This window comes from Hemiscyllium ocellatum, chromosome 10 (assembly GCF_020745735.1).
Source record: "Hemiscyllium ocellatum isolate sHemOce1 chromosome 10, sHemOce1.pat.X.cur, whole genome shotgun sequence".
NCBI classification, from domain to species: Eukaryota; Metazoa; Chordata; class Chondrichthyes; order Orectolobiformes; family Hemiscylliidae; genus Hemiscyllium; species Hemiscyllium ocellatum.
This window is the reverse complement of record NC_083410.1, coordinates 87812728-87828763: the sequence shown is the minus strand read 5'-3', so window position 1 is coordinate 87828763 and position 16036 is coordinate 87812728. Positions and strand designations below refer to the sequence as shown.

Sequence of the window (16036 nt, the reverse complement as noted above, 5' to 3'; positions counted from 1 at the left end):
AAGTTTTTTGAAAACTAAAGTTGCATTTTATATTATTAATATTCCTCCACCCCCATAATATTAATTTTAAAACCTCCTACCTTATATAGCTGAACCCTGTGATCCCCACCCCTGCAGATAAAACACAAAAGGAAAATTAGAATAAATTTCTAAGAGAATAATTTTCCTCAGTTGGATTTCATGGTGTTTAATTTACTGGTGTGGCATTTTCAATTTTAAAAATACTTAATGTAGGCTAGCTTTGATTAAAATGTGAAAAACAAAAGGACATCATTTAATAAAACTTCAAAGTTAATATTCCTCAGGTTCATGACCTTAGAACACAATCAGGACCATCACACAAAATGAATGCTTACTAACAAATTAAGCAATTTTACAAAAAGAATGTGTATGAAAACAAGAACACAGTTTAAACATCTTTTTCAATGTCATCCAGATACTCATTTCTACAAAAAGAAATGTATAACACCACTTCAAAGAAAAATGCCAGTTACTGAGGAATAGGATAGGTACAGGATGATTCATGGGACTTCATTTATAGACACTATGTTAATTTCTCTGATCATGTGCAGTTCTTTAAAAATTACATTTGAAGGCAGTTTAGGCCCTAAAGATTCTCTTTCTTTGTTATCTATTCAAAGTTTGAACATGCTAGGCCAGCGATAATTGTCTATTCCCGATATCCTGTTTCAAAAAAGAAAACAGGCTCCTACAAACAGAAATTTAAAAAAGATGAAAACAAAATCACAGCTACTGGCCACTATCTGGACAAATTCATAATGCAAACTGGGTTTGAAAAAAAAACACACACAAACAAGGTATAAATGAAATTCCAGTTAGGACTGTTAGCCTTCTTAATATTTTTAGGGGAAGTGTAATTTGGAGAATCCTTCTAATAGCCTAATTCAAATCAATCAATAACTTGCTGTGGGAGTAAAGAAGCTGGCACTCTCCACAGCAGACATGTACAGGAATGAGTGAGAACTCTCATAAAAATGTGCAAAACAGAGTTAGCTGATCCAATGAGGCATTCAGAGTTATACAGCACAGAAGTAGACTATTCAATCCAAGTGACCCATGCTGACCAAGTTTCTCAAACAAAGCGAGCCCCAGTTGCCTGTGTTATACCTGCAAATACATATCTCTAAACCTTTTCTATTAATGTACTAATCCAAATGTCTTTTAGATGTTGTAACAGTACCTGCATCTACCATTTTCTCTGGCAGTTTATTGCACATACAAAACATTTAAAAGAGAACTTTATCCTCTCACCTTAAAAGATGTGTCTTATCGTTTTGAACTCCTCTAACCGAGGAAAAGGCCTTAGCTATTCACCCTATCCATGCACCTCTTGATTTCAAAAATTTTTATAAAGGTCACCCTTCACCTTCCTATGCTCCAGAGAAAATAATCCCAGCCTAGCCAGCATCTCCTTATAACTCAAGCCGTCCACTCCTCATAACATATTTGTAAATTTTTTCTGTACCCTCTCCAATTTAATATTCTCCCTATAGCAGGGTAACCAGAACTGCACACAGTACTCCAAAAATGGCCTCACCAACAAGGTGTACAATCTCAACATGACATCCCAACTCCTATACTCAATGGTTTGAGCAATGAAGGCAAGCGTGCGAAATGCCTTCTTAAAGACGCTGTCTACCTGTGAAGCAGCGATAAAGAACTATGTAGCCGCAAATTTCAGTATCTGTTCAACAACACTCCCCAGGGTCCTACTATTAAGTGTATAAATCCTGCCCTTGTATGTTTTACTAAAGTGCAACATCTCATATTTATCCATCTGTCATTCCTTAGAACATTGACCCAATTGATCAAGGTGCCTCTGTAATCTTAGAAAACCATCTTCACCTGTCCACCATACCACCAATTTTGGTGTTATCCATAAACTTACTAATCATGCTTCCTAAAGTCTCAACCAAATTATTCATATAAATAACCAACACCAGTGGACCCAGCACCGGTCAATGTGGTACACCACTGATCATAGGCCTCCAATCTGAAAAACAAACCTCTACCACCACCCTCTGTCTCCAAAGGTGAGGGGAAAGAATTAAACAGGGACCCAAGGGGCAACTTTTTCACAAAGGGTGGTGTGTGTATGGAACGAGCTGTTAGAGGAAGTGGAGGCGGCTGGTCCAATTATAACAATTAAAAGGCATTTGAATGGGTACATGAATAGGAAGGGTTTAAAGGAATATGGGCCAAGTGCTAGCAAATGGGACTAAATTAATTTAGGATATCTGGTCAGTGTAGATGAGTTGGATGGAAGGGTCTGTTTCCATGCTGTACATCTTTAGGACTCTGCCATGAAGCCAATTTCATATCCAATTGGCAAGCTCACCCCTTAACCCATGTGATCTAACTTAAATAGTCTACCATGCAGAACCTTGTCAAAGGCATTACTAGAAGTCCAAGTAAACAACGTCCACTGCATTGCCCTCAAGCTTCTTGGTTACTTCCTCAAAAAACCCAATTAAGTTTGAGAGAGACAATTTCCCACATACAAAGTCATGCTGATTATCGTTAAGTCAATCTTTGACTCTCAAAATACACGTAAATCCTCTTTCTCAGAATCACCTGAAACAACCTACCCACCACTGGTATCACACTCACCAGTAAAACGTTGCCAAGTTTTTCCTCACAACCTTAGATAAAGGCACAAAGTTAGCTACCCTCCAGCCCGCTGGCACCTCACCCGCAGCTGTAGATGATACAAATATCTCTGCTAGAGGTCCCACACTTTCTCCCCTTGCTTCCCACAATGTCCTAGGATACACCTAAATCAGGGCCTGGAGATCTATCCTTTTTCTGTTTTTTTTTAAGGCCTCCAGAACCACATCTTCTGCAATATGGACTGTTAAGCCATCAATGTTTATTTCCCCAAGTTCCCTAGCCTCCATGTCTTTCTCCACAGTAAATACTGAAAATAAAAAATTAGTATCTTTCCAATGCCCTGTGGTTCCACACATTGCTAACTTTATTGACCTTGAAGGGGACCTATTTTCTCCTGTACTCGTTTGTTCATAATGTACTTGTAGAATCTCTTTGGATTATCCTTAACATTATCTGCCTAGGCTATCTCATATCCCCTTGTAGCTCTCCTGATTTCGCTCTTAAGAACACCCCAAATTTCCTTATTCTCTTCAATAAAAGTGTGGATTCTCCTCTTGGCAACTGTTGGTACTGTGCTTGGATAGAAAGAGTGAAGGGAATAAGGGAAGTGAGGGCATTCTGAACAAATCCTAACATTTCTTAGAAATCTTCGCAAATTTGAGCCAATACTGTAGTTTAAGCTCAGACAATTAATCCTGGTAAAGGTACTCTGGTTAGAGTGTAGGAATCAGCATTAGGAAAGTTCCAGTCACTGACTGGAAGTCCTGGTTTGGATTAGGTTATGAGGACCATGAGACTATTTTCATTTGTGTGGTTCTGTTCGCCGAGCTGGGAGTTTTTCTTGCAAACGTTTCGTCCCCTTTCTAGGTGACATCTTCAGTGCTTGGGAGCCTCCTGTGAAGCGCTTCTGTGCATAGGACAAACAGGAAGACAGCTAACAACCCGCATCCACGAACATCAACTAGCCACGAAATGACACAATCAGCTATCCCTAGTAGCCATACACTCAGATGACAAACAACATGAATTCGATTGGGACAACACCACTATTATAGGGCAAGCCAAACAGAGAACAGCCAGGGAACTCCTAGAAGCATGGCACTCATCCACGAATCCTATCAACAGACACATCGATCTAGACTCTATATACCGGCCACTGCAACAGACAGCAACTGACAACCGGAAGCGGCAGATTCAAACCAGTATAAATGCTGGAGGAATCAGCACAGAAGCGCTTCACAGGAGGCTCCCAAGCACTGAAGATGTCACCTAGAAAGGGGACGAAACGTTTGCAAGAAAAACTCCCAGCTCGGCGAACAGAACCACAACAACGAGCACCCGAGCTACAAATTTTCTCACAAACTTTGAACTATTTTCATTTATGGGATGTGGACATTACTGACTGGATCAGTCTTTATTGCCTATAGGCATGTAAGAAGCATCCATGTGTTTGGTGGTCTGGAGTCACATGTTGAAGTATGGCAGATTTCTTTCATGAAAAGTTAATTGTTGTTTTAAGTCTGTCCAAGAAAAAGGTTGCAGTAGTGAGTATAGTGGATTCTTTCTTGAATATATGGTTTTGGAGATAGGTCTCTTGATTAAACTTAAAATATAAGCCAGAGCTATTAATTTAACCTGGGGCAGTGTTTGTAGAGGAATAAGACAGTGTTATTTTCTGGGTCTGCAGATTGCAAAGGAGCAAATATGGCCTTTGCAGTGATATGTACTTCTTGTCAGATGTGGGAGTTTAAAGAGAATTTAAGGGTGACTGCGGATTATATCTGCCGTAAATGCTGTTGGATGCAAATCTTATCAGATCGAGTGGATCGGTTGGAGAGACAGATAGAAGCGATGAGGAATTTGCAACAGCAACAGTAGATGATGGATGGCAGTTATAGGAAGGGGAGAAAGTCTCAGATACAGTCACGTAGATGGGTTAACTCCAGGAAGGGTGAGAGGGGTAGGTAGCTAGTGCAGGAGTCTTTTGTGGATATATGCATTTCAAACAGGTATGCTGTTTTGGAATTTGTAGGGGGTGATGGATTCTCTAATGAATGTAGCATGAACAGCCAAGTTTCTGACATTGAGACTGGCTCTAACGCAACGAGAGCTACGTCAGCTTCCAAGAGATCAATTGTGTTAGGGGATTCTGTAGTCAGAGGTACAGACAGACATTTCTGTGGCCAGCAGAGAAAAACCTGAATGGTGCTAGGATCAAGGATATCGCAGAGCCAGTGCAGAGGGAAATTGAGAAACAAACTTGTAAGGAGATCTCAGCTATCTGTAAGAATAATAGGGTAGTTATGGTAGGAGATTTTAACTTGCCAAACCGACTGGGACTGCCATAGTGTTAAGGGTTTAGTTGGAGAGGAATTTGTTAAGTGTGTACAAGACAATTTTCTGATTCAGTATGTGGATGTACCTACTAGAGAAGGTGCAAAACTTGACCTACTCTTGGGAAAGAAGACAGGGCAGGTGACTGAGGTGTCAGTGGGGGAGCACTTTGGGGCCAGCGACCATAATTTTATTCGTTTTAAAATAGTGATGGAAAAGGATAGACCAAATCTAATAGCTGAAGTTCTAAATCGGAGAAAGGCTAATTTTGATGGTATTAGGCAAGAACTTTCAAAAGCTGATTGGAGGCAGATGTTTGCAGGTAAAGGGATGGCTGGAAAATGGGAATCCTTCAGAAATGAGATAACAAGAATCCAGAGAAAGTATATTCCTGTCAGGGTGAAAGGGAAAGCTGGTAGGTATAGGGAATGCTGGATGACTAAAGAAATTGAGGGTTTGGTTGAGAAAAAGAAGGAAACATATGTCAGGTGTAGACAGGATAGATCGAGTGAATCCTTAGAAGAGTATAAAGGAAGTAGGAGTATACTTAAGAGGGAAATGAGGAGGGCAAAACGGGGACATGAGATAGCTTTGGCAATTAGAATTAAGGAGAATCCAAAGGGTTATCACAAATATATTAAGACAAAAGGGTAACTAGGGAGAGAATAGGGCCCCTCAAAGATCAGCAAGGCAGCCTTTATGTGGAGCCACAGAAAATGGGGGAGATACTAAATGAATATTTTGCATCAGTATTTATTGTGGAAAAGGATATGATTGATATAGACTGTAGGGAAATAGATGGTGACATCTTGCAAACTGTCCAGATTACAGAGGAAGTGCTGGATGTCTTGAAACGGTTAAAGATGGATAAATCCCCAGGACCTGATCAGGTGCACCCGAGAACTCTGTGGGAAGCTAGAGAAGTGATTGCTGGGCCTCTTGCTGAGATATGTACGACTCTATGACTCTAAAAGGATGCTAATAACCCAAAAAAAACCAAATCAATAGTGGTTACTTTGTTACCATTAGCTAACATTTGTCACTAAGCTGGTCCCTTGATTTCTAAAGGCTTTTCTCAACGATACTGTCTCTTTGGTTTTCAGAGGAATCATAAACAGCTCCTGGTCCTGATTAGACTCGGGCATCATTGTTCATATGTAAACGGATGTGACTTCAGGCCAAAGTGATCATGTTTTAGAAGTGATCTGCATAATGAAGGGGAATGGTCAGTTCTCTAGTTGAGCAGTTCAGTCCAGAACTAGTTAGGAGTTCAGCTGTATGGAAACAGGCTCGCTTTCTCCTTCTGCCCGTTTAACTTCAACCTGTAAGCATTTGTTCCATTTTTACTGTTTTTTTAAAAAAAATATAGGGGGCTTACATATCGGGACTGTTGTGTATATTTGGGAACAACATAATTAAGTCCAGTTTGGATAGGCTGATTTCTTTTTGGGTTCCTTATTCTGTTCTTTGTGCTTCATTGCATAAATTTTGTAACTACATTTTTGTCTGTTTTAAAATCTGGTAGTCAACCTAGCTAACTTAACCTGGGTAATTTTCACTGTACACTTACCAAAACAAATTGTCAAGTTATGGTCTGGGCTGCCTGCTTAAGAATGCTTCGAGTAGTCTGGCCTAGTCCATAATACATTTTATTCCAAATTCTTAACAGATTTCAAATTTCACCAATTCCCATGAAGCCAGCACATTTTCCCAAATTTCTGGATAATTAATCCACTAACATTACTACTAAACTACTGCCTCCCAAAGGCATTTCACCTCGGGTAGCCTGTTGGTCTCGTGTAGATCGATCAGGCAAATGTAGTGTTACGTTCTCTGCTAATGCTCAATTACTTCTCTGATCAGAAATTGTATCTGTTGTTCTCTGTAGAATTCAACTTTAATCACTCTGCCCAAAAAAATCAGGATTCAACATTTGTTTTTGTTGAACTGCTAAACACAATTAACTAATTAAGCAGGCTTGAGAAATCAATTATGATAAAACAGGAAAGAGTCATCACGCAATTTTAGACATCTGAAAGAATCTACGTAAATTTGCTGCTGACTTGAAAACTTTGAAAATTGGAAGCAATTTGAAACTGAGACATTTCAGTCGCAAGAAATCTGGTGACATAACATCTGGGCAGAGTTGAGACATGAAAATGCAATCTCTGCAAAATTTAATTTCAAAACTGAAGAGATTGTTGTGTATAAGTTGGAAAAATTACATTTTTATTACTAAAAAGCCAACTGACTTACAAGCTAGAAACCCTGACTCATAATGGCTAGAACTAAATGGAATAACAGAAACTTTGCAGTGGCTGATTGACCCCATGATCAACTTCATAACATTCTTCTTACCAATTACATGTTGTGATTGATGATTTTCTTAGTCCAAACTGAGCTAAGAGTTGCTTGCCAGCTGAATAATAAAGGTTTTTTAAAAAGTCATATTCACTTCTTTTTCCTGCTTATGTTATAAACACTCTTATTTTGTGTAGGCTTCCCTTGTTACTCTTTGTAACAACTGTCAACATTTTTATATTCACATTTGTTATTACAGTAAAGCTAAATCAATTGGGAAATCTTCCCTTGTAGTTATTTCTAATCTTTGACCCTCAAGAACACAAAAATATAGAATTGCACCTACAGTTTTTAAAACTAGATGTGACATATTGCACTTTGAAAATATTAGCACACTGTTAAAATTCTCTTCATTGCTTTCAGGTCCCCGACAGCTTCATACCTCTTTCTATGTAACCACCTTCTGCCCAATAGATCTTTGTACTCTTTCAATTTTGATTTCCTGCAAGATTTCTTTAAAGGTTCAGATTTATTTTCTGTTGTAAGGTTGGGAGAAGATTTGTAGCTCGGGTGCTTGTTGTTGTGGTTCTGTTAGCCGAGCAGGAAATTTGTGTTGCAGACATTTCATCTCCTGTCTAGGTGACATCCTCAGTGCTCGGGAGCCTCCTGTGAAGCACTTCTGTGATGTTTCCTCCGGCATTTATAGTAATTTGTACCTGCCGCTTCTGGTCGTCAGTGCCAGCTGTCCGCTGCAGTGGCCGGTATATTGGGTCCAGGTCGATGTGCTTATTGATTGAATCTGTCGGTGAGTGCCACGCCTCTAGGAATTCCCTGGCTGCTCTCTGTTTCACTTGTCCTATAATAGTAGTGTTGTCCCAGTCGAACTCATGTTGCTTGTCATTTGAGTGTGTGGCTACTAAGGATAGCTGGTCATATCGTTTCGTGGCAAGTTGGTGTTCATGGATACGGACCGTTAGCTGTCTTCCTGTTTGTCATATGTAGTGTTTTGTGCAGTCCTTGCATGGGATTTTGTACAATACATTGGTTTTGTTCAAGCTGGGTATCGGGTCCTTCGTCCTAGTGAGTTGTTGTCTGAGAGTGGCTGTTGGTTTGTGTGCTGTTATGAGTCCTTGTGGTCGCAGTAGTCTGGCTGTCAGTTCAGAAATGTTTTTGGTATGGTAGTGTGGCTAGTCCTAAACTACGAAAGCAACCACCCCAACACACACAAAAGAAGTTTCATCAAGACACTGTTCAAAAGGGCCACAACACACTGCAGTACACCCAGAACTTCAAAAAGAGGAAGAACGCCACCTATACAATGTATTCGCCAAAAACGGATACCCCCGCAATTTCATCAACAGATGCCTAAGGGAAAGACAATGGAATGAGGACATGCCACAACCCAAAGGGCTAGCCACACTACCATACATCAAAAACATTTCTGAACTGACAGCCAGACTACTGTGACTACTAGGACTCATAACAGCACACAAACCAACAGCCACTCTCAGACAATAATTCACCAGGACGAAGGACCCGATACCCAGCATGAGCAAAACCAATGTAGTGTACAATATCCCACGCAAGGACTGCACAAAACACTACATAGGACAAACAGGAAGACAGCTAACGGTCCGTATCCATGAACACCAACTAGCCACAAAACGACATGACCAGCTATCCTTAGTAGCCGCACACTCAGATGACAAGCAATATGAGTTCGACTGGGACAACGCTACTATTATAGGACAAGCCAAACAGAGAACAGCCGGGGAAGTCCTAGAGGCGTGGCACTCATCCACAGATTCAATCAATAAGCAAATTGACCTGGACCCAATATACCGGCCACTGCAGCGGACAGCTGGAACTGACGACCGAAAGTGGCAGGTACAAATTACTATAAATGCCGGAGGAAACATCACAGAAGCGCTTCACAGGAGGCTCCCAAGCACTGAGGATATCACCGAGACAGGGGACGAAATGTCTGCAACACAAATTCCCAGCTCAGCGAACAGAACCACAACATATTTTCTGTTGAACAGTGTGATTCCGCCACCTGTTCGCAGAAGCCCAGTTGCTGCCATGGTCATATTATTTCAAAAGGGGAGTCAATGATTTCAAATTCTACTACATCAATTGCTCTGTAACTATACTCGTCATCCTCATCTCAATATTTTCAGCCTGGGTTACATCACGAGAAAGTTTAGAAGGAACCAGTTTGAGATTTTTAAAAATCATCCAACTTCTTACCTGGTGCCTGCATTGCCATGGAAGTAAAGAATGATAGGAAGGCCTAATGCCAAGGTCCCTTCATACCACATTTGGTCCTTTCCCTGAGCTTCCTTCCATAGACTGGCAGGTACTGTGTGCCTACAAATAAACAGAGTAGGTTAGTGTTGTACACAGAGCACTGCTCTTAACAGAAGAATGCTTTATGAAATAAAATGGATTTTTTGATTATAGGACATAATGGACTCTAATTGCTAGAATTAAATTTTGCATTTTATTTGTATCCTACTTTCATGGATAGTTCCTCCACAGCCCTATAGCTGTGACACACTCCATGACTGCCATAAATTACACTGGATTAACAGTTGAGAAAAGTTACTCTAATGACAGGTGAAAGGAGCCTTAATAACTTTTAACCTCTCTCACCAAAAGGTGATGCCATCATGACACAATTAAATTATCTGAAGGGTTTGGAGGGATATGGGCCAGGTGCTGGCAGGTGGGACAAAACTGGGTTGGGATGTCTGGTCGGCATGGACAGGTTGGACCGAAGGGTCTGTTTCCATGCTGTACATCTCCATGACAGGTTATTGTGCAGGCAATCATGCAGCAAGCAGCACCAGATTCACATTTCTTTCTCACACAATCATTTTAGTACTACCCTGTGCAAATCTGTGAATGCACCCAAAATAATTTCTCATCAACATCAGCAATGGAAAATTGGATTTTTAAATTTGAAACTCAACAGTTCAATACCAGGGATGCCCTTCGCACAAAAGTTATTTTTCTCAAATCAGCTTGGGTTTGTTTTAAACCTCATACCCAGAATTCCAAAAACTGAGTGACACAACAGCCTTTGATTTCTGAAATCTTAAATCCAGTGATGACTGCATTCTCTTCTGGCTACAGGCAACAAACGTTCTCCATGAAAGGATCCTGGGGAGTTTCAAAGCAGTTACACTGGGCACAACAGAATCATGGTCGTAAATTAAACACCATTTCAAATATCAACATAATGGGCGGCACTGCTGCCTCACAGAGCCAGAGACCCGGGTTCAATTCCCGCCTCAGGCTACTGTGTGTGTGGAGTTTGCACATTCTCCCCATGTCTGCGTGGGTTTCCTCCGGGTGCTCCAATTTCCTTCCACAATCCAAAAAAAAAATGTGCAGGTTAGGTGAACTGGCCATACTAAATTGCCTGTAGTGTTAGGTGAAGGGGTAAATGTAGGGGAATGGGTTGCGCTTCAGCGGGTCGGTGTGAACTTGTTGGGCCGAAGGGCCTGTTTCCACACTAAGTAATCTAATAATAGCTGACATGGGAAAACATCACAAGATTGCGGAAGGAGGAAATAGCCTTCTGAAACTGGAATAGAGTGTTCCGTTGTTGGAGAAAAGTGAAGTGAGTTTAACTTTGCATCAAACTGAAATATCTACTTTAACTAGAATGATATTGACAATAAATGCCAAAAACTTCTTCCACTTCCATTGCTCAACATCCATCACAGCACCAAATTCAGAGAAAATGATTCTAAAAAAAGTTATTTGGGTGGGTTTCAATGAAAATCCAAGCCTTTCTATACTGAACTAAGTTGATTCACCTCAGCAAAATGAAGAAAATTGACATTATATGTGGTGTTTTGTTTGCAAAAACTTCCATATTGAAATCCAGATCACATGACCCTTCAAGCTGAAAATTTGCACAAGAAAATAAAGTATAAAAGCAGGCTTTTTGAAAACAGGATTTAACTATGGTCTTCAATTTAATCCAAATAACAAGGAATTTGGGATTATAAGCATATCTGTCTTTATTGCTCGGATCTAATTCTACAGAAGACCCCACTGACATTTTTTCCAAGAACAAGCAATGACTTTTTTTTGTTGTTTGCCTTCTGTTTCACAGCTGAGCAGTAAACGTTAACCTGAACAAACTGGACTTTGTTTAGGACACATCAACACACCATTGTTAAGCTGCAAATATTCACATTTAAACCAGATCTGGTACCATTGTTTTCATGCTTCAAGATAAATGCTCATGGCACTATGACAAACATTTACGAGACCTATAATAATACCAACTAAAATCCATTTGTTTATTAGTTAGATCCAGAAAATAAACCTTTCAATATCTACACAACCAAAATTAGTAGAACCATGATCTAATCGAAGCAATGAACGTGGAATTACACAGGGTTCAATTTCAGCAGGAAGCAATGGGAAGTAGATTTTATAAAGACAAAAATGATTTGTTTTTGATTATGAAACTGGATGAATGACTAATGTGCTGACTTTTGTTTTTTTTTTGTTCCTACCAACCGTGCTCAACAATTCTAAGACAGAACCTTGATATCGCTTCTCAAAATAGAAATTAAATCAGCCATTAGAATCCAAATTAATTGCTTCATTTCTTCACAGTATGTTCCCAGTCTGAGCTACTGAGAAATTTGCCAATTAGTTTAAAGCAGCAAACAATATTTTTGCAGTACCTCTTACATCGAAAACATTATACAATAGTACATGTATAACAAGCTGACATCATTTGCAGGTGTTGTCATAAAGACATGAGAAAAAGGACCAAATCAATGCAACAGTCTTCGAGGATTCCAGAGTTGACATCATGGGGTCAGGAGTCAATAGGGTACAAAGTAAGGGAGGCTATTGCTACAGATGCTGTGACTGTGACCATATAAGTAACAGCAGTCAGAGACGAACAGCATGGAAACAAACCCTTCGGTCCAATTCATCCATGCCAACCAGATATGGTAAATTAATCTAGTCCCATTTGCCACCACTTTGCCCATATCCCTCTAAATCCTTCCTATTCATATATCCATTCAGATGCTTTTAAATGTTGCAACTGTACCAGCCTCCACCACTTCTTCTGGCAGCTCATTCCATAATACCATAAGCTTCAATCTGCAATTTGAGAGGGAGAGGGTATAATCAGAAGTGACAATATTTCTGTTGAATAAAGGGAACCATGGAGCTATGAGGGAGGAGCTGGCCAAAGTTCAATGGTGCAATACCTTAGCAGGGATGACAGTGGAGGAACAATGGCGGATATTTCTGTGTATAATACAGAAGTTGCAGGATCAATTCATTCCAAAAAGGAAGAAAGATCCTAGGAGGAGGCATGGGTGGCCGTGGTTGATGAGGGAAGTTAAGAAACATATAAAGTTAAAAGAGAAAAAGTATAACATAGCAAAGATAAGTGGGAAAACGGAGGACTGGGAAGCTTTTAAAGAACAACAGAGGATTACTAAGAAGGAAATACGCAGAGAAAATAAATGAGGTACGAAGTTAAACTGGCTAATAATATTAAGGAGGATAGTAAAAGTTTTCTTAGGTATGTGAAAGGCAAAAAAATGGTTAAGACTAAAATTGGGCCCTTAAGGTTGAAACAGGGAACTATATTACGGGGAACAAAGAAATGACAGAAGGATTGAATTGGTACTTCAGGTCGGTGTTCACTGGGGAAGACACAAGCAATCTCCCAGAGGTAACAGTGGCTGAAGGACCTGAACTGAAGGGAATTTATATTTGCCAGGAATTGGTGCTGGAGAGACTGTTAGGTCTGAAGGTTGATAAGTCCCCGGGGCCTGATGGTCTACATCCCAGTGTACTGAAGGAGGTGGCTCAAGAAATTGTGGATGCGTTGGTGATTTTTTCCAGAGTTTGATAGATTCGGGATTGGTTGCTGCGGATTGAAGGATGGCTAATGTTGTACCACTTTTTAAGAAAGGTGGGAGAGAGAAATCTGGAAATTATAGACCAGTTAGTCTGACCTCAGTGGTGGGAAAGATGCTGGAGTCTATTATAAAGGAAGAAATTACGACACATCTGGATAATAGTAACAGGATAGGTCAGAGTCAGCATGGATTTATGAAGGGGAAATCATGCTTGACTAATCTTCTGGAATTTTTTGAGGATGTGACTCTGAAGATGGACAAGGGAGATCCAGTGGATGTCATGTACCTGGACTTTCAGAAAGCTTTTGATAAAGTCCCACATAGGAGATTAGTGAGCAAAATTAGGGCGCACGGTATTGGGGGCAAAGTACTAACTTGGATTGAAAGTTGATTGGCTGATAGGAAACAAAGAGTAGTGATAAATGGCTCCATTTCGGAATGGCAGGCAGTGACCAGTGGGGTACCGCAGGGATTCGTGCTGGGATCGCAGCTTTTTACGATATATGTTAATGATATAGAAGATGGTATTAGCAATAACATTAGCAAATTTGCTGATGATACTAAGCTGGGTGGCAGGGTGAAATGTGATGAGGATGTTAGGAGATTACAGGGTGACCTGGACAAGTTAGGTGAGTGGTCAGATGCATGGCAGATGCAGTTTAATGTGGATAAATGTATGGTTATCCACTTTGGTGGCAAGAATAGGAAGGCAGATTTCTACCTAAATGGAATCAAAGGGGAAGTACAGAGAGATCTGGGTGTTCTTGTACACCAGTCAATGAAGGTAAGCATGCAGGTACAGCAGGTAGTGAAGAAGGCTAATAGCATGCTGGCCTTCATAACAAGAGGGATTGAGTATAGAAGCAAAGAGGTTCGTCTGCAGCTGTACAGGGCCCTGGTGAGACCACACCTGGAGCACTGCGTGCAGTTCTGGTCTCCAAGTTTGAGGATAGACATTCTGGCTATTGAGGGAGTGCAGCGTAGGTTCACGAAGTCAATTCCTGGAATGGCGGGATTACCTTACACAAAGAATGGAGCGACTGGGCTTATATACCCTTGGAGTTTAGAAGACAGAGGATATGATTGAGACATAAAAGATTATTAAAGGATTGGACACTCTGGAGGCAGGAAATATGTTTCCGCTGATGGGTGAGTGCCGAACCAGAGGATACAGCTTAAAAATATGGGGTAGACCATTAAGGACAGAGATGAGGAGAAACTTCTTCACCCAGAGAGTGGTGGCTGTGTGGAATGCTCTTCCCCAGAGGGCAGTGGAGGTCCAGTCTCTGGATTCATTTAAGAAAGAGTTGGATAGAGCTCTCAAGGATTGTGGAATCAAGGGTTATGGAGATAAGGCAGGAACAGGATACTGATTAAGGATGATCAGCCATGAGCAGATTGAATGGTGGTGCAGGCTCGAAGGACAGAATGGCCTACTCCTGCACCTATTGCCTATTGTCCATATGTGCAACCTCTGTGCGAAAAGTTTGCCCTTTTGGTCCCTTTTAAATCTTTCCCCTCTCACCCTAAAACTATGCCCTCTAGTTCTGGACTCCCCATCCCATGTAAAAGACCTGGGTATTTATCCTATCCATGCCCCTCATGATTACGTAGACTTCTTTAAGGTCACCTCTCAGCCTCCGGCACTCCAGGGAGAACAGCCTCAGCCTATTCAGCCTCTCCCTATAGCTCAAACCCTCCAACCTTGGCAACATTGTTGTAAATCTTTTCTGAACCCTTTCAAGTTTCACAATATCCTTCCTACAGGAGAGACACCAAAACTGCGTGCAGTATTCCAAAAGTGGCTGAACCAATGTCGCGTACAGCCACAAATTAGCCTCCCAACTCCTATATTCTATGCTCTGACCAATAAAAGGACAGCACACCAAACGCCTTCTTCACTATCTTATCTACATGCTACCCCATATTCAAGGAACTACGAACCTCCATTCCAAGGTCTCTTTGTTCACCAAAAATCCCCAGGACCTTCCCATTAGGTGTACAGGTCCAACCCTGATTTACCCTTCTAAAATGTAGCACCTCACATTAATCTAAATTAAACTCCAGCTGCCATTCCTCAGCCCACTGGCCCACTTGATCGAGATCCCATTGTATTTGGAGGAAACCTTTGTTGCTGTCTATTGCACCTCCAATTTAGGTGTCATACAAAGAGCAAAGAAAATTTATAGCCGAGGAACAGGCCCTTCGGCTCTCCAAGCCTAAGCCAATCCAAATTCACTATCTAAACCTATCGCCCAATTCCTAAGCATTTGAATCCCTCTGCTCCGCACCTACTCATGCATCTGCACAGACACATCTTAAATCAGTGGTAGGCGTTAAGGTTCTCCATGATAAACTAATATAGAAAGTGAAGTCACATGGTGTGCAGGGTGTTCTAGCTAGATGGGTAAAGAACTTGAGCAACAGGAGACAGAAGTAGTTGAAGGGAGTTTGTCAAAATGGAGAAAGGTGACCAGTGGTGCACCACAGGGATCAGTGCTGTGGCCACTATTGTTTGTAATGTACATAAATGATCTGGAAGAGGGCATTGTTGGTCTGATCAGTAAGTTTGCAGATGACATGTGCAGATTCTACTGTGCCTGCCTCTACTATCTCTGCTGGCAATGCATTCCAGGCACCTGTCACCCTGTGCTAAGTACTTACCGCATATATCCCCCTTAAAAACTTTTCACCTCTTACCTTGAACCTGTGACCTCTCTTCATTGGATCCCTCACCCTGGGAAATACCTTATCTCTATCTACCTTGTCTATACCCTTCATGATTTTGTAGACCTCAGTCAGGTTCCCACCTTAATCTGCTTTTTCCTAATGAAAACAATCCTAACCTACTCAAC

The 16036-nt window shown here is 40.9% G+C and overlaps 1 protein-coding gene across 1 annotated transcript in view; it reads right to left on the bottom strand.

The window, feature by feature from the left end:
- The window catches only part of abhd12 (abhydrolase domain containing 12, lysophospholipase), a 151974-nt gene that overhangs the window by 91012 nt on the left and 44926 nt on the right, over positions 1 to 16036 (bottom strand). The window contains exons 5-6 of the mRNA XM_060831719.1: positions 9517 to 9636; positions 81 to 111 (exon numbers count right to left, since the gene is read on the bottom strand). Coding sequence (XP_060687702.1) covers positions 81 to 111; positions 9517 to 9636 — 151 coding nt within the window. The remainder of the gene's footprint in view (positions 1 to 80; positions 112 to 9516; positions 9637 to 16036) is intronic.